Consider the following 17,285-nt stretch of genomic DNA (forward strand, 5'->3'; position numbering starts at 1 on the left):
AAACTACCGAGCAGACACCCAGAGGCCCAGTTAAACTTATTTTGTGTATTCAGGCAGGTCATAAATAATCATTGGGTGTTATTGGCTAGTGTTGAGGACTTCTTGAGAGCTTTTCAAAAGGGTGTGGGCGATAAACCTTTGAAGGAGAACATGAAAAGCATCCTAAAAGGACAATCTGGTCAATCATGCGTCAAGGTGCAAAAACAAGATCAAGTGGGGTTCTGTACACGGAGGATCAGTCAGAGGAAACTTTGTCTACCTACGAAGTAAACGCTTGGAGGTAGACAGAAGCGGTTGAAGCATGGGGAAAGCACAGGGAGGAATTGCTGGTAGGTTCACAGTAACATGCTGAGATGAACTGGCACAGAAAACACAATTGACACTGAATACACATGCGTAAAGAAGTCAGGCCATGAGGCACAGGTTGGAACAATGAGGGCGGGGCTCAAGGTCACACAAAAGGAGGGCGGAGCCTGACTCGAGAGACAGGTGAGTGACAGGTAACACAACAGAATCAGACTTGTGACGATCAAACCTACCCAGAAGGTCTGAATGTTACAAGAGATGTAATCACAGCAGCTTCAATGCAATATAGAACATGTTATGTCAGCATTATCATTCTTAAAATGGGCAAATCTTGCCTTTAGCAATGAAAAATTAGCTTTTTTGCAACCTACTTCTGTCATAGCCTGGGGCAGACATTTTGGGAATGTTGTTATGAGAACACAATATCACATGACCTGTCACAGACTTAATAGTTACTTTCCAGAACATTTAGAGGACATGTACACCCGTGCCCCCAGGGTTTCTTATGGGTTAAATGTTACCGTGTCAAAGAATAAATGAACAAAAGTCGACTGTGGCTGTTGCAGTGAAGTGATAGTTAGAAGTTACCGGCTAGCTCCCAAAGCATCTGGCTACCATCATCATCATTCCATATTTAGCTAACGTTAACAAACTGTATGCAACCGGTCTATTATGTAGTGTTATGAAACTGAAGTTGATGTATTTTGAAGTCTTCTTGTCTTCTTTTAAACTTGTCTAATCCTTTCTCAATATAAATATGTTTATTTAGCTTTTTTATGAGAGATGAGACATGATGCGAACTTGGGATTGTTTGTGCTCTTTATATATCAATATAGGTATTGAGGGTATACTGTAAAAACATTTGACTTTAGTGTACTAACCTAACCTTCGACTAGAAAAAACATTGACTTTGATAAGAATGTATAATTTCCATGTTTTCTGCAGAATCTTTATTTTGCGTCATATTTTCTTCTGCAGTAAATGCCTCAATATAAATAAATGACTGCTCAGGTCTGCCCCCTGGTGGGCAGCTGGTGCCACTGCAGCCGTCTCGCGCCGACCCTGAAGGCTGAAGCCTGGACTGCGTTTTAGATATGACGTCATGACCCATTTGGCACAATGAATGCTTTTGTGTGGAGTTGCAGGGCTACACATATTCAATGCATTTATGTATTTTTTACTAAAAGAGATGTACCTCACATTAAAAATCAAAGTATATATGAGGAGGTGCTTTATTTCACTTTACTGGAAGTTAAAGCCGCCATTCGGGTACAAACACACATTTCTTTTTGTTTTGGCGATTAACATCACGCTTCCTTTTCCACTGTTATGTGACAGTACATAAAGAAACAGGTTATATGATATATGACTTTTTATGAGACATTGAAATCAACTTTTATATTATTCCAATGTATTAAATGCTATGAATGACTTAAAAAACAAAGCATGACTTAAAAAACAAGACTGTATGTCAGTAACCTGCTCAACGTCGATCAGACTTTGACCTTTTTTTTAAACTCCGTCGAGGCTTCAAAGGTCTCCTGTGTCTTGATAAGAGATGCACACCTTTCTGGAGAGGTCTTTTTTCAGTTTTATCATATAGCTATATTCAGCTTTTTTTAATTATAGATATTTAGCTATATTCAGCTTTTTTTTAAATAGATATTTAGCTATATTCAGCTTTTTTCATACATATTTAGCTGTGTTCAGCTATTTTGAGCTATATCCCACTTTGTTCAGCGATATTCAGCTATTTTTTTTCAAATATTTCAGCTTTAAGCTTCAGCTTTTTGCATTCCAATGCATTTTCAGCAGGAAATGCTCTTTCTAGTTTCATTTGTTAACTTCTCTGCTGGCAAAGCAGAGCAGCCAATAAACACCTGAAGAGGTGGACAGGTGGATTGACTGTTATTTGTGGTCTTCATTCTTTCTAAACGTCAGAAAGGTGTTATTTATTTGTATTTACATTTTGTTTCCAGTGAAAATGTAAATTCTAATCCTGGTCTGTATTAGATTCTTTTATAAATTACATTTATGGTTTTAAAAGGCAATAATCTGGTCATGTAGCAGACTATTGATCCCTGAAGGCCACCGTAGTCCTCAGCTCGCTCAAAGGAGGAGCGGAGCGCTGCTGGACGCTTTTTCAATTCTCTAAATAAATAAATCAGCGCAGCTCCAGAAGCCACCAGCTCTCACTCTCTGGGCCCTTTACAGGAGTGGAGGGCTGTCAGCAAAACCAGTGCAAAGCACGCGTTCCTCTTCCTGCTCACAGAGAAGCCGTGAAGGGTTAAAGATCAGCGGCTGCGGACTTCACGTGCAGCCGCTCGCGCGCTCCGCGGGCAGCTCCGCGTTCCCTCCGACATCCAGACTCGCTGTGGATTGTGGGAGTCGAGCATATTGCCGAGGCTCGTTACCGGAGAACCGGAGACATTTTCTTCTTCGTCTTCCTCCTCCTCGTCCCCACGGCGGTGTGTGTTTAATTTGTTTGTAAGTAACCGAAAAGAAAGAAACAACACGTTTACGCGTCGCGTGTCGCGTCTCGTCGGCCTCGGTCTCCGCGCGCCGAGCTCCGCCGGTAACGGTGACATGTATGCGGGGCGGTATGGAGGCCGAGAGCGGGGATTTCGCTGGAGCTTGACAGGCAGAGGGAAGGGGAGGGAAGGGAAGGACGAGCGGGTAGCTGTCGTCGCTCCGCCGGCTCGGTCTCCGGCCGACAGAGGAGCCGGATGAGGTGTTTAGTGCCGCCGCGTCGTCTCCGGGTAGAATAGATATAAACGTTCACGCGCGAGACGTCGTGGAGCTGCTGACATGCGGAAATACCCGGAGACGCGGTTGGGACTCACCTCCACCTGTCCGCAGGGAGAAATGCAGCAGATATGGTGTCTTGTTTTTTTCAATATTCCGCTGGTCAATAACGTTATTGGTGGTTTATGTTGTGATGTGACCGGATGTATTGGTGTTTCACAGCGGGCTGAAGGCCTGTTGCTAATTAATGACCCGTATCAAGAAGGATAATTGATGTCTGCATCTTGTACAATAACAACAAGAATAATAATTAAAAAAAGAAATAAGATTTTTCCCCCACGGGCGTTTTTTTAAATTACATTTTCACAACATTGGTTTTGACTTGTAATGTTAGCTTTTTTATTCGAAACATCACCGTCAATATATCAGCATATGAATATGCAAATGTATTTTACCTGGTGCCATGACACCGGCTTGTTATTAATAAAACATCCTCGGATCTTTATGTGACGTTTACGAGGCTCTGCAACGTCACGTGATCTAAACTAACACAGGAAGTGGCTATTGAGGAATCAATGTGAGGCATAATAACAAGTCATATTATGGGTCGGTACGTGTAGTGGGAGCTCAGGTCCGGGTGTTGGGATGTAAACACTATTCAGGTTGTCTCTCTGTCGTGAAGAGGGGAAACAAACCTGCGAAAAAAAGTAAAGATTAAACAAATACTACTGGTGGTTTATCCAGGAATTGCATTTAGTTTGTCATTGACAGAAAGCTTTTTCAGTGTGTTGTCAGGGTGAGACAACGTGTTGGAGGAAGGCGTCGCACTTGTGTGTCTCTGCTTGTGTGTCTCTGAAGGTCAGCTATGTTTACATGTCAGCCATGTTTACATGTCCCCTTCTCCCTCAGGAGCCTAGAGCCCGACGCCGGCAGCGACCATGTCCAGCCGAGGAGCAAAGAAGAAGTCGACCAAGACGTCCCGGTCCTCCAAGGCGGGGGTCATCTTCCCCGTGGGTCGCATGCTGCGCTACATCAAGAGGGACCTGCCCAAGTACCGCATCGGCGTTGGGGCGCCCGTCTACCTGGCGGCCGTCCTGGAGTATCTCACCGGTGAGCTGTCGTGTCCGAACATAACGAAAACCACACATTTCCCCACAGATCTCATCGGCTCATGTTGACGCAGCTATAAGAGCTGAGGCGTCTTCAGAGCCAGGGACGTCCAGAAACCCCAGAGGAAGCTTTTGTTCCCGCCAAATCGCCAACATCAATGGCAGCAGAGAGAATGAGAAAACATTTTGAAGATGCGCACATGCTCAGAGACGCACGTCTCTCCTGGATTGAGGTTAAACGTTTTTTATTTGTAGCCGAAATTTGCTCTTTTCAACCAATTGAGAGTAAGGAACCTCGCGTTTATGCTTCAGAGGCGTGAAGTGGTCTTCTCTTTCTCAACGGTGCTTATTGGTGACATCATTGTTTTCTCTACCGCGCAGCTGAGATCTTGGAGCTGGCGGGTAACGCGGCCAGAGACAACAAGAAGGGTCGCATCACACCACGACACATCCTGCTGGCCATCGCCAACGACGAGGAGCTGAACCAGGTTCGTTGTTAGAGTTGTTGACGATGTAAATGTGATCAATAGTGTCACGTTTGTTTCACCCCTTGAATCTGAAAAACATCTGCAAAACAACGCCATTTATGAAAGACAGGAGCTGTAAGCTGTTGAACACATCTTGTGTGACAAAAAAAGAATCTGTCACAAAAAGCAGCAAAAAAAAAAAAATCTTAAGATTGAAATATTTCTTAGCATTTTGGACTTTTTAATGACTCATACTCTGACTCGTTAAAAGACTCTACTGTGTCCTTTTACCTGCTATACTTTACAGCGTTCTATACTATGAAGCTTTCCACGTTTGTCCACATACTATACGAACACCTTTTCACAATACTTTACGTCTTTTTAATACTTTGCAATTACTTTTAACATTCTGTACTATCTCTTCTTTCTCCACTTTGTTGAAATACCATTGATTTACTTTCTGTGGTTTTTCTTTTAAAATACTATACTGAGACTTTTTCGACACGTGTTTTCCAGTTTTAGTAAAATAAATTATCACCGAAATTCAACTTGCACTTTAAAAAGAAGAAGCTTTACGGCTTTATAACTGTGATATTCTGCACTAAACACATTCTTGAGTTCTCTCTACTTCTAGTCATGATTGTGCTCAGTAGGGTTAAAAAATCCTACTCTGGTGTTTTTAAAGAATAAAAACGCTGAGCCTTTTTATTTCTTTCGCTCCACTAACTCTGTCTTCCCGTCCCAGCTGCTGAAAGGCGTGACCATCGCAGCGGGCGGCGTGTTGCCCAACATCCACCCGGAGCTGCTGGCGAAGAAGAGAGGCCTGAGGGGGAAGCTGGAGATGCCCATGTCCCCCGCCCCCGAGAAGAAACCAAAGCCGGTCAAGAAATCGGCGGGCAAGAAAATGCGCGGGAGAAAGGGTGGAGCCAAGGCGAAGGCGAAAGCGAAGGTATTAACTTAACGTTGTTGTTGTTGTTGTTGTTGTGGGACGCTCTTTGTATTAATGGAATCAAAACAGTAGGTTTAAAGACAACATGTTTATAAAACTATAAGTTTAAAGACCCGTCGTTGTTGTTTGAGCTTCATCTTTCCCGACGGCCCTTAAACATGTCATGTGTGACACAAACGCCCGTCACAAAACCAAGAGAAACCATTAGTACCGACAGAAACCATTACTCCCAATAGAAACCATTAGTAACAAGAGGGTCCCAATAGAAACTATTAGTCCCAATGGAAACCATAAGTCCCAAGAGTGTACCAATAGAAACCATTAATACCAATAGAAACTATAAGTCTCAATAGAAACCAATAATACCAAGAGTGTACCAATAGAGACTACTCCAGGTCATCATTGTAAATGAGAATTGGTTATCAACTGATTTTATCTGGTTAAATAAATGCCAAATAAAAATAAAATAGAGACCATTAGTCCCAATAGAAACCATCGGTCCCAATAGAAACCATCGGTCCCAATAGAAACCATCGGTCCCAATAGAAACCATGACTCCTCCTCTTCCTCGTTCTCCGTGCCCAAACAGAAGCCGGGCGAGGTGAGCAAGGCGGCGTCGGCAGACAGCACCACGGAGGGATCTCCGGCCGGCAGCTTCACCGTGCTCTCCACCAAGAGCCTGTTCCTGGGTCAAAAGGTCAGTTCTGTCTCCGTAGACGTAGACGGGCGGGTCTGTGCAGTTGAGTACGGCGGTGCGATGCCGTATCGGGGCCTGTGCAGGTAAAAACCACAACGAAAAAACATTTCCGAGCCAGGAAAGGGTGGATAAAAGTGGATATTCTCTGAGATTATGAAAGGACAAATTTGGGAGAACAACCGCAACAATGTGTCACAAATGTAGTTGTTCATCTCTGAAGTTGTGTTCGTGTGGCCTCTGAGAAACGAAGGCCTCAAAAGATGCAGAGACACGTTTTATTCCACTTCTCTGTTGTTTTATGAACAAAATGCGACACAAAAGTATGAATAATACTACTGCCTCCTCTTGTTATATCTGTTGTATTTTGCAGATGGGTTATGAGATGAACCCTGCAGATTGGCCTCTGAAAGGTCCTGGAAGACACATACAGGAGCTTTCTTTCTCATCCTTTTGTGCTCTTTTATCAACATATAATACGTAATAATCTAAAACAGAGTTAATTCATAAAGTATGCGTAAAGTGAAGCAAACTGGTTACTTGACACAATTTTTATTTTGTCCTCATATATTTCTTGACTATTCAGAGAATATCCGAGTTTATTCTACTTTAAAAAAAATTTTAAATTTTTAAATGTTTTTAACCTGCAATGGCTTAATGTGTCATAGTGCAATTTAATTATTTCAGTTTGGAAAGAACAGATTTCTAACTCACGGCAGGCTAAAATAAAGCTCATGAATAAGACGCATACATACTGGATGCACATAATGCATACTAGGACTGAAACCGTTCTTCCGCCTGCTTGAGTCTACAAACCGTGAGCTCTGCCTCTTCATAAATATCTTTTATTGACACGTTTCCATCTCAACGGAAGCAGAGAGGCGATCACGTTGTAATGAGTTATCTGTTCTGTCTCGTATAGCAATGAAGCTGTTTGTGTTTCCCTCCCGCTGCACTTTCTAACAGCACTCCTTTAATCCACCAGACTTCATAAAGTGGCCTCTAGGGGGCGCTGTAGCCACCACGCCCGTCGCTTTGGTTCTGCTCAGCATAAAAAAACTAAAACTTCTTTCTTTAACCTTCATTTTAAATGATTATCATTTAAACTGAAATATGGAAGTACATTTTCCTGAGAGTCACAACCTTAAAGTTTCAAGATCTGACGGTCGTCAGATCTGAGTCGTGCGGGCATGTAGAGGAGGATGAATGACTCAAGAATGATGCAACACTCGTCACTGATTCCTTAATTACCAGCAGTGATGGAGAAAGATATTAACGGCTCGTTGATTCTGTGCATTGAAGAGAAGAACGTGGGTTTAGCAGCTTTTCTTTCTACAATTTGAGTCGTTCCAAAAAAACAAAATGTAAAGAAAGAAGAAAGACAAATGTGGGAAATGTACTTCCAGAGGCTCAACGTTTCTGCTCCACTGTGACTTCTAATGCTGCATGAAGACTTAACTACTTAACTCACCTGGTTTAGCTTTGGAGAAACATCTTCTGCGGAGACTTGCTGGTGCCTACGTGTCCCAGGATGCATTGCGTGCGAGTGGCTAGTTTCGTTATGTTACGCAAATCTCTGCTAAATACACAAAATAAACTCCCCATAATAACGCAAGCGTACGTTAATGTAGTTCATCATTGTGTGCGCTGTGTTTTTTATTGATTTGTTTTTATTGTGTAGCTTTTATGATGATTTGAGTACCATGAAAACCACTACAATGAATCAAATGTATTGTTGTTATTAGTATTTTTATAAAATCCGCTGCATTCAAAACACATTAGTCTGTTAGTCGTTCCGTCAATCAGCAACTCTGATTTGGTCCAAATCGATTTTTAATTCCCAGCGTGTTCAGTCTCAGTCGCACGCTTTTAACACAACGGGTCGTTGTCACAGCTTATTTTTTTGGGAGGATGATTCATACGTTTCAAATCATGGGAGGTTTGTGCAACGGACGACTCGTAAACCTTTCAGCTCCTGCTCGAGGACAATTGTCCTCGCCGTCCTGATTATTCCGGCTCGTTCCCGTTTGACGTATTAAATAATTCAGCGTTCCCCGGTCAATCGTCCTGCTGCAACCCCGTGCGGCCGCCTCTCTGAACACATTCGGCTTCAGCAGATGTGAATGTTCGATCCTAAACCGTCAAAAGTCACGGTATCCCTTTTCTTAAGCAGTGGTGTGAATGTGGTTTTAACTGCTTTGCTTCCTCCTCCCCTCTTCCTTCTGGCTCCCCTCCCTCCCCTCCTCCTCCTTGGCATGCCCCGCCCCCTTTTACCATGGCTCCTCCCCCCCGCAGCTCAACCTCATCCACAGCGAGGTCAGTAACTTGGCTGGCTTTGACGTGGAGGGGGTCATCAACCCCACCAATGCTGAACTTGAACTTAAAGATGATCTAGGTGAGCCCCTCCCCCTTCCTCCCTGACCCCTCCCCCTTCCCTGAAACCCCCAGCATCCTCTCTGGTCCCAGTTTTGAGTTTCAAAATCCTTGAATGTTCGAAAGCTTGATAACTAAACTCCTAAATTTAAAAACTCCACCAGATCCGAATCATGAATCATCTTGGAGCAAGAAATGCAATTAATTTGGATAAATTTGGGGGTGAATCAGTTTGAATCAATCTTAAAAGGAATAAATAAACAGAATTAGCTTCATGTTTAATGCAGCTACACTACTTTTAATAAGCAATTCATATACACAATTTTTAATTGGTCTTCTAATTAAATTTCTCATAATTTTTCTGCTTTAGTTTTAATTATTAATTCTCTTTTTAGACACAAACGTCTGACTCCTAAATTACTCAAAGATGTAAAACGCTCATGAAAGATCTCTTATTTATTCCTGCCAGAGCTCTTTTGATCTTCTTCGACCTGAAAATGAAAAAATAAATAAAACAAAGACGTGATTTTTATCTGGCGGATCAATTGGAAGATCGATGCATTTGAAACACAACTCGAGCCGTGAGGCGTTCAAGGACTTTTCATCAAAGCGGAGAGCGGAGATGCCGCTCGCTCGTCCCGACGTGTTCCAGGTCGTCGTCCTCCCAGCCGGCTGTCGCACCTTTTTACTTAAAGGAAAAAAAGAGAAAAAAAAGCTTAATAATCTCTAATTTAGGACGCTTGTTGTCAATCAGAGCTCCGATTTACAGAAATAACAACGGGGACATGAACCCTCCGTGAGGGCGGCGGCCTGGAGGACGTTCACCGGGAGTCGGCTGCTCTTTAAGGAACCCGGATGACACGGTCGGTTAGATGGTCGCTTTATTTTCTTTTTTAAAAAAACGACACAAAAAGTACAATTGTATGAATTTAAAAAGCGCTCTTAACGTGCAGTCGTGTGCGCTGATGAGCGTCAGACACACAACATTTAGCACATCCACTTCCTGGTTACATCACGTGACCCACCGTGTCCTCAGTTGCCTCCTTGTTTCCTGTGACCTCGGCCAAGAAGGAGCTCAAGTCCTCTCTTCTCCCTGTTCTTCTCTCATCCTTTTTTTTGGTGTTTTCGTTCTTTCTTTCTTTTTTCTACCCACGTTATTATATATATGTTGTGTGTATATATATACACACACACTCTCACTGTGTTTTTATCACCATGTTGTTTGCCTGTTGTTGTTGTCTGTAGTTGCAAGTTGTCCAAGCCGACATTTCCATCGTGGACAGTGACGCTGTCGTTCACCCGACCAACTCCTCCCTCTATTCAGGTGGTGAAGTAGGTAAAGGACCCATTGGACCAGAGGTGTCTCTGTTTCTCTCTCTCTGTCTCTCTCTCTCTCTCTCTCTCTCTCTCTCTCTCTCTCTCTCTCTCTCTCTCTCTCTCTCTCTCTCTCCATAAACCAGATATTCTGCATATCAGTCAGTGCACCAGCATCACAGCAGCAGCAGCTTGTAGTTTAGTCAGAAACCTTCAGACCCCCTGCTGTTCTTCTCTGGGCGTTTCCCCTCATGAGGGAACCGAGTCGTGGAAAGTGCAAGCAGGGGGAATATTTAATGTACGCCTTCGTCTTCAATAACCCCGAAAATAAACTCAATGTGGACAATTTTTAAATTTAAGTTACGTAATATTTCATGGGCTCGAGCTGCAGCCGGCCGGCAGAACGCGTAACAAAGTATGAGGAGGATTTATTAACCGCTGCTGAGTTTTATGATGTCACTCTTTTCTAGCAGCTGAGTGCATCACATTCATGCGTTCATAATGCTGCTTGTTGTTGTTGTTGTTGTTGTTGTTGCTTTGCTCCTCCTGACTGACATGCAGGCGCTCTGGTTTCGCTCCACTTCCTGTCCCCCTTCAGCTGCTCCCAAAGAGAAATAAAAAGACTCGATTGAAACTCCTGAGCGTCGATCGCTCGTCAATTAACGAGTGATGAAATAACGCAAAAAATGATTTTAATATTCATGTGTTGTTATCTGCTTGCTCTGTTTTGGCTGTTTTTAACCTTATTGGCTTTCATCACTAACTTTTCTTTTAAAGGGCTGATTGTATTTGTCTCCTCCTGCCTTATACTAATGCTACTGCAGCCAGAACATTAACTTCTCAGGGAGACTTTAGTCTCCTCCTCCTCCTCCTCCTCCTCCTCCTCCTCCTCCTCAGAGCTTCTCTTCTTGGGCTGTTTTACTTTAAAACGTGTATTCAAACCAGTTCCAGGAGCTTCTCTGTTTTTCATGTCTAACCGACGCATCCCTCTCTACGTGGGGAGTGGAGCAAAAAGCAGACTGTCTTCAGGTCCTCTGCAACCAGCCGCTATGTGAGGACAGAGGGACGCGATCCCATTTAAGACATTAGCTTAACGGACGGAGTCATTTTGGATAAAACGGTTCTGTTGCTGTGTTTGTTGGAGATGTTGAGAAACATCTCCAACAAACACAGCAAGAAACCACGGGGAAAAAGGTTGACAGCATCGTTGTCTCCATGCCTGCCTGTCTGTCTGCCTGCCTGTCTGTCTGTCTGTCTGCCTGCCTGTCTGTCTATTTGTCCGTCTGTCTGTCTGCACGACCCCGCCTCCCTCCCCTCTGTCCGCCCGGCGGCAGCTCATGAGCTATGCGATCACTCCGGTCCTCTGCTCCGCTTTCAGGCTCCGCTCTGGAGAAGAAAGGAGGGAAGGAGTTCACCGAGGCGCTGTCGGAGCTGAAGAAGAAGAGCGGCCCCCTGGAGGTGGCTGGAGGTAAATGCACACAGACGTTTATTTATTTTTATTTTTTATTTTTGTCAAAACTCTGCTTTTTATACAAAAAGCAGTTTGTCATCGGTGCCCAAGTCCAAATCAGGCATTCGTTATTTACTGCCGTTGCAAGTTTGTATTGTTGTTGTTTTGGTATTTCAAGCTTTTGTCAATTCAACAAAAGCCTTAGATCTTGACAAAGTATTTTCCAAAAGTAGTCGGCTGAGATTCAGCCACTCGTCACTATGATTGTGAATTTGTATATGTAATAAAACAGCAATAAGAATTTCTATTTATCTAAATCCATGTGATTAAACAGCGATCGACGTGACTTGAACGTGAACGTTATGTTGGATATTATATAGATATTGATATCAATCTGCTGTCAGAGTGTCCTGTAAATCTCTCTTCAAATACACACACACACACACACACACACACACACACACACACACACACACACACACACACACACAGACACACTCCTCTCGCTGGATTTGTGCTAGTTTCCGTGTCTCATGGCCGTAACATCTTGTGTCGAGCTGCAGCTCAGAGCGACGTCACATTGTTTCCTCCTCGGTTCTCTTGTTCTTTCTCAAAGTCTCTCTCTCGTTATTCGTCGCTCACTTCTTGTTCTTCATCCGGCGATTCTGGGGATCTTGGGATCGGTCGTCCTGATCGGACCCGGTCCAGAACAAGTGTTGCAGCAGGTTTTCAAAGTGCTCGGACTTTTGGTGAAATAAAAAAAGAACATTTTATGACATTACCTTTTGGCTTTAAGCTCTTCGATGTCTTTTTGTCATTGTGTTTTTTAGCGTTCTGGAGAGAGAAAAAATAATAAATTCAGAAAATGATCTTCAGATGAATCAGCGGCCGAAGTTCAGCTTCATTGTTGTTGTTTTTTTGTTATATTGTAACGAATAGACAATAATGGAAAAGGCCCCGAACCGTAAAGTTGAACTCTGTGGGAAAAACCTGATTCTGATCACCCTTATCATCACCCTCATCATCATCACCCTCATCATCATCATCATGCATGGTGCCGTGTGAAGTCCCGCCTTCCTCTTTGTGTGCCATCTGGAAATGAGCTGGTCCTCGGCTTCGGACTCGGTGTCTGGTGAGGCGTTCGCTGCCGGCTTATAAAATCCGACTGGAGGCTTTCTCACTTAGAGTCCGAAGCCTTGGCTGCTGGTTTAACTTTCTTCTTCTTCCTCCTCTTCCTGCTCCTCTTCGAGCAGTCTGGAGAAGTGATTTTTATGTTTCCCGGGCCGAACCGCTTTAAGCTGTTTGAGATTTGCTGCCAACGTGTTCTTGTAGCATCTCGGCCTCCAGGGTTTTTTTAATGTTCAAAAGATGGACGCCAGCAGCTTGTTGGAGGTGAAGAAGTTCACTCGCCGGTGACGAAACACAAGTAGAATGAATTTAGCTAAATATGCGTCCGGTTTCCTGTCCTTTTTTTATTTGTAATGTTAAGAAGATTGAGAAGGTTTCAGTTTGATCAGGACATTTTACATTTTTAAACTTTATTTAAATCCCTGATGATTTGTTGCTTTCATCTGTTTTACGTCATTTGTTTTTCTTTCTTATTTTGGGTCGTTTAATTGACTAATTAAATATATTAATTTAATCATAGACCTCAAATCATTTAGATTATAAAGGAATATGACGTATTTTAATCCCGCGAATAATGCCAGCACTTAAACCGTCCTCACTCTGTCCCCCTCCTTGTCTCCTTGTCTCCTTCCCCCTTCTCCTCATTAACTCACCTCCACTCATTAACCCCACCTCTCTTTACTAACTCGTCCCCCTCTCTAACCCTTCCTCCCCTCACTAACTCCTCCCTCTCTCTGACTCCTCCTCCCTCTCTCTGACTCCTCCCCCTCAGCCGTGATGACCTCGGGCTTCGGCCTGCCGGCTAAGTACGTGATCCACTGCAACAGCCCGGGTTGGGGCTCTGATAAGTGCGAGGAGATGCTGGACAAGACGGTGAAGAACTGCCTGGCTCTGGCGGACGAGAAGAAGCTCAAGTCTGTGGCGTTCCCCTCCATCGGCAGCGGGAGGTAAGAACACCCACAATGCATCGCGGCGTCTCTGGTTTTAAAGCGTGAGGTGATCGGTTGTTGATTTTCGCTGCAGTATAAAAGTCAGAATAACTAGAATAAATAGTACAAAAAAATCACGTTTTCTGACGTAAGCATTTTGTCGCACATGATGCGTTCAGGAACCGTCGGGAAAGATGGAAATCTGAAGATTTGGGCAGTTTCTCATCGCTTGAGGGACAGTGTGTTTTGCTCAAAGCAAACGTGCTTTCCCCTGACGCCGGTTTTACTTCAAAGAACTGTTTGTCATGAGGTCTGGTTGCATAAACACCTGGTTTAGACAAAGCGCCTTGATCTGCGCTCCTGAACCGAGCCTCCGTCCTCCTTCAGGCCAGAAAGCGTCCTGATGACGTCCTTCACCGTCAGCAGGGAAATTCTCGCCGCTCGTGCGTCTTTCTCTAATCTCCCGCGTCAATCAAAACGGGCGTTGCCGTTGTTTCCCCCCGGCGACGGCGGTAAAACACACACCTCCAGTTTGATCAGGCTTCACACACACACACACACACACACACGCTATGTGTCGGGGGCCGCGTTGGAAACTTGTGAACGCCTCACCGCAGGATCGATGCCGTTGGTTCAAATAATACACAGCTTTATATGTAAAGATATATACGTGCATACATCTTAATATGGCAGATAATATCAAACAGACACGTTACACTTAATATCTTAAAGGAAAAATAAGTTCTCTATGTGCTGCAACAGGGTCGGTACTATTTTTATCATTTATTATTTTTACATCCTATGTTCCGCACTGTACATTTTACCACTCGAGCGTCTGAATCCTGACGAGAGACTCAAACCCACCTGAGAGGAGATGAAGGCTGCAGCTTCTCACAGGATGTACTGTTGAGCATGATGCCCTTTCAAAATAAAAGGGACTTCAGCTGAATCACCTCGTGAAGTTAATCTATAAGCCTGAAGATGACGTACGCTGATGTGCAATCGGTTCCTCTGTGGCAGGAACGGGTTCCCGAAGCAGACGGCGGCCCAGCTGATCCTCAAGTCCATCTCCACCTACTTCGTGGCCACGATGTCTTCCACCATCAAGACCGTCTACTTCGTGCTGTTCGACAGCGAGAGCATCGGCATCTACGTGCAGGAAATGGCCAAACTGGAGACCAGCTAGAAGGGCTGGGCGGGGGCGGGGAGGAAGTCCCGCCTCCAGATTTTAGTTTTATTTCAGTTTGTATTTCTTTCCTAAATTTGATTTTAATTTCGTATTTTACTTGTCACCTCTGACGTTTAAATGTAAAAGCGCGCTGCTCATCCGACGGTCTTTTAATACGAGCAGTGGCCGACGAAAGCGATTCAAAAAGTGTGTATATGTATGTATACACATGTGTGTGTGTATATAGACACAGTAAAAGATGCTATGAGAGATAGACACACCTCCAGGCTTCCAGAGAGGTCTGATGAATACGGGTTAATGCACGTGGCGATGGCAGTAAAAACAGCTGTTCTCTTTATTTTCATCTCAAAAAAACACAAAACACCGAATCGAGTGTTTTTTTCTTTGCGTTTTATTCTCTACGTTCATCGTCTCTGTCGGTAACCGTGTGATGAAAAGGTGACGTTCAGTTTCTCCGCGTTGGTCTTCAAACTGAAGGATTGGAGGAGTTTTTGTGTTGTGTGTTTGCACATCTGTGTTCGGCCTTTCTTTACGCGCCCAAACACAGTTATTTTCCTCGTGTGCTGCAGAAACCTTTAAATTCCTCACAAAACACTTTTTCTGTTTGAGGAAGAATAAGCGCCTTCGTGATGTCATCATCATCCTGGTGCCGGCGTCGTCATAAAATAAATAAATGTATGAGATAAATAGTAGAATTGGAGGTTTTTGCAGAGCACAGAAGGTTTACATTGTGTGTTACTATCAATGTTGATATAGATGGAGTATTTGTGAAATGTTATAGAAGAATATTGGACCGTAACAGATTTTTATTTTATTTTCTAATTTTAATTGAATCCAAAAGCTTCGGAAGAGAAAGAGAGAAAAAAAAAAAATTATTGAGAGAGTAGTTCTTCTTTTTGTTGTGAGTTTTTGTGTTGTCTTTTCTTCAGCCATAAAACAAATGTACTGAGCTCTGCTGTTGCTTTTTGGTTCTGCTCTTTCATTCAGCCGCCACCAGATGGCGCTCTGTAACCAGGAATTGGACATTTCTCAGCTTCGGCCATTTTCTGTGCAGCAGCTTTTCCTCCACACACACACACAGCTGTTGGATTTGAATTGGGATTGACGGATATATATATATATATATATATATATATATATATATATATATATATATATATATATATATATATATATATATATATATATATATATATATATATATATATATGAGGAACTGAATACTGCTCTGCTGCATTTGGACTTTTCAAAAGCCTAATATAACTTTCTTATGGATAATGCTTTCTAAATAGTTGCTAATTGATGATTCTATAAAAAGGTCTGTACACTCTCCGGTAATAAAATACCTTTAAAATCATATTCGTCCATCTCTGACTTTATGAGATCAGTTGGTGTGTTTCCACCGTCTTTAAGGATGCTGCGAGGAATTTAAAAGTGTGTGAGAGAGATTTAAGGTGTGAGTGTAAATTGTTTTTAAAGTTCGTGTGTGAAGTTTAATTTAAAGTGTGTGAGTGTAAGATTTAATTTAAAGTGTGTGTGAGTGTAATAAATCATCTCCAGTGTTTTTGAAGTGAGCAGAATCTGAAACAGGACGCGCTTCATTTATTTTAGAGTTCACTGGATGTCTCATCGTCTGTGTCTCAGCTCTTATTATTGCACCAGAAGAAGAACAATAGAAAAGACTTCAGACAACAATGAAACAACGATAATAAATACGCATAACAACTTTTGAAGTGACACTTCCTGTCGAAGAGGGAAAAAAGACTTTCTCTCTTGGTTTGTGTTGTCTTTTAGCTCCTCTTTTCGTCTCCTCCAGCTTCTGAGGGAAGCTGCTGGCTCTCCAGCTGCTAAATGCTCCACTGTGTCCACCAGCTGACTCTGAGCAGCACCCAGTGGGTTTATTTTAGCTGAAAACTACCGCCTTCTGTGGCTGAACATGTTAACATTGATCACAAACGCTCTTTTAGTGGCCGCCTCAAATATTTGAGTTATTTTAGGAAGTCTTTCACAAATAAACTGTTTTTTCTTTTGGTTTATGGAATGTTTGAGGAAAGAGTCTAAAAGAGTCTTACATACATTTGCTGTTAACAAACTGTGCGGCTTACAGACCAAGACTCAAGAATACCAGCGTGTTCGGTGATGCGTTACTGAGGGAAGCGAACCTCAGACGTCTGAAACGTATTGAGATCTGAGATGTTGTAACACACTGAAAGCTGCATTGAACCTTTTAATCGCAGCATTTCAGTCTTCAGGGCCCTTTAGTTCTCATCCAGGTTACGGCTCGGCCCTTTAAGGCTCATCCAGGTTACGGATTGGCCCTTTAAGGCTCATCCAGGTTACGGATTGGCCCTTTAGTTCTCATCCAGGTTACGGATCGGCCCTTTAGTTCTCATCCAGGTTACGGATTGGCCCTTTAGTTCTCATCCAGGTTACGGATCGGCCCTTTAGTTCTCATCCAGGTTACGGATCGGCCCTTTAGTTCTCATCCAGGTTACGGATTGGCCCTCTACGGCTCATCCGTCACATTTCTTCCATTCTGGTTGATTCAGCTTGGGTTTAACTTTATATTTTTGGTCCTTATCTGAGGGTTACGATAACATTGAGCTCCTCCAAAGTTGTTTCAGAGTTGCTA

General features: G+C 43.2%; 1 protein-coding gene across 3 annotated transcripts; it reads left to right on the plus strand.

Moving 5' to 3' along the window:
* Positions 1 to 2,424: 2,424 nt before the first annotated feature.
* macroh2a1 (macroH2A.1 histone) lies at positions 2,425 to 15,786 on the plus strand. Of its 3 annotated transcripts, none has more exons than XM_068599959.1 (9): positions 2,426 to 2,793; positions 3,961 to 4,161; positions 4,542 to 4,648; positions 5,373 to 5,576; positions 6,166 to 6,273; positions 8,566 to 8,665; positions 11,336 to 11,425; positions 13,308 to 13,482; positions 14,485 to 15,786. In XM_068599959.1, exons 2-9 carry the CDS (start codon positions 3,990 to 3,992, stop codon positions 14,648 to 14,650), a joined length of 1,122 nt encoding a protein of 373 aa, XP_068456060.1. In that variant the 5' UTR covers positions 2,426 to 2,793; positions 3,961 to 3,989; the 3' UTR covers positions 14,651 to 15,786. The 3 variants fall into 3 exon arrangements, with proteins under 3 accessions (XP_068456062.1, XP_068456060.1, XP_068456061.1); XM_068599960.1 differs by lacking the exon at positions 8,566 to 8,665 and adding an exon at positions 9,889 to 9,979; XM_068599961.1 differs by lacking the exons at positions 8,566 to 8,665; positions 14,485 to 15,786 and having other exon boundaries at positions 2,425 to 2,793; positions 13,308 to 13,446.
* Positions 15,787 to 17,285: the final 1,499 nt, after the last annotated feature.

This window comes from Clinocottus analis, unplaced genomic scaffold (genome assembly GCF_023055335.1).
Source record: "Clinocottus analis isolate CAN_PGR_092001 unplaced genomic scaffold, fCliAna1.0.p SCAF_5, whole genome shotgun sequence".
Classification (NCBI taxonomy): domain Eukaryota; kingdom Metazoa; phylum Chordata; class Actinopteri; order Perciformes; family Cottidae; genus Clinocottus; species Clinocottus analis.

Excerpts from the sequence above, each read along its gene's own strand:
- macroh2a1 (XM_068599959.1), top strand. The coding sequence starts at position 3,990 with ATGTCCAGCCGAGGAGCAAAGAAGAAGTCGACCAAGACGTCCCGGTCC. Across the intron at positions 4,162-4,541 it reads CGTCCTGGAGTATCTCACCG|CTGAGATCTTGGAGCTGGCG; the intron begins GTGAGCTGTCGT and ends TCTACCGCGCAG. Across the intron at positions 8,666-11,335 it reads TGAACTTAAAGATGATCTAG|GCTCCGCTCTGGAGAAGAAA; the intron begins GTGAGCCCCTCC and ends CTCCGCTTTCAG.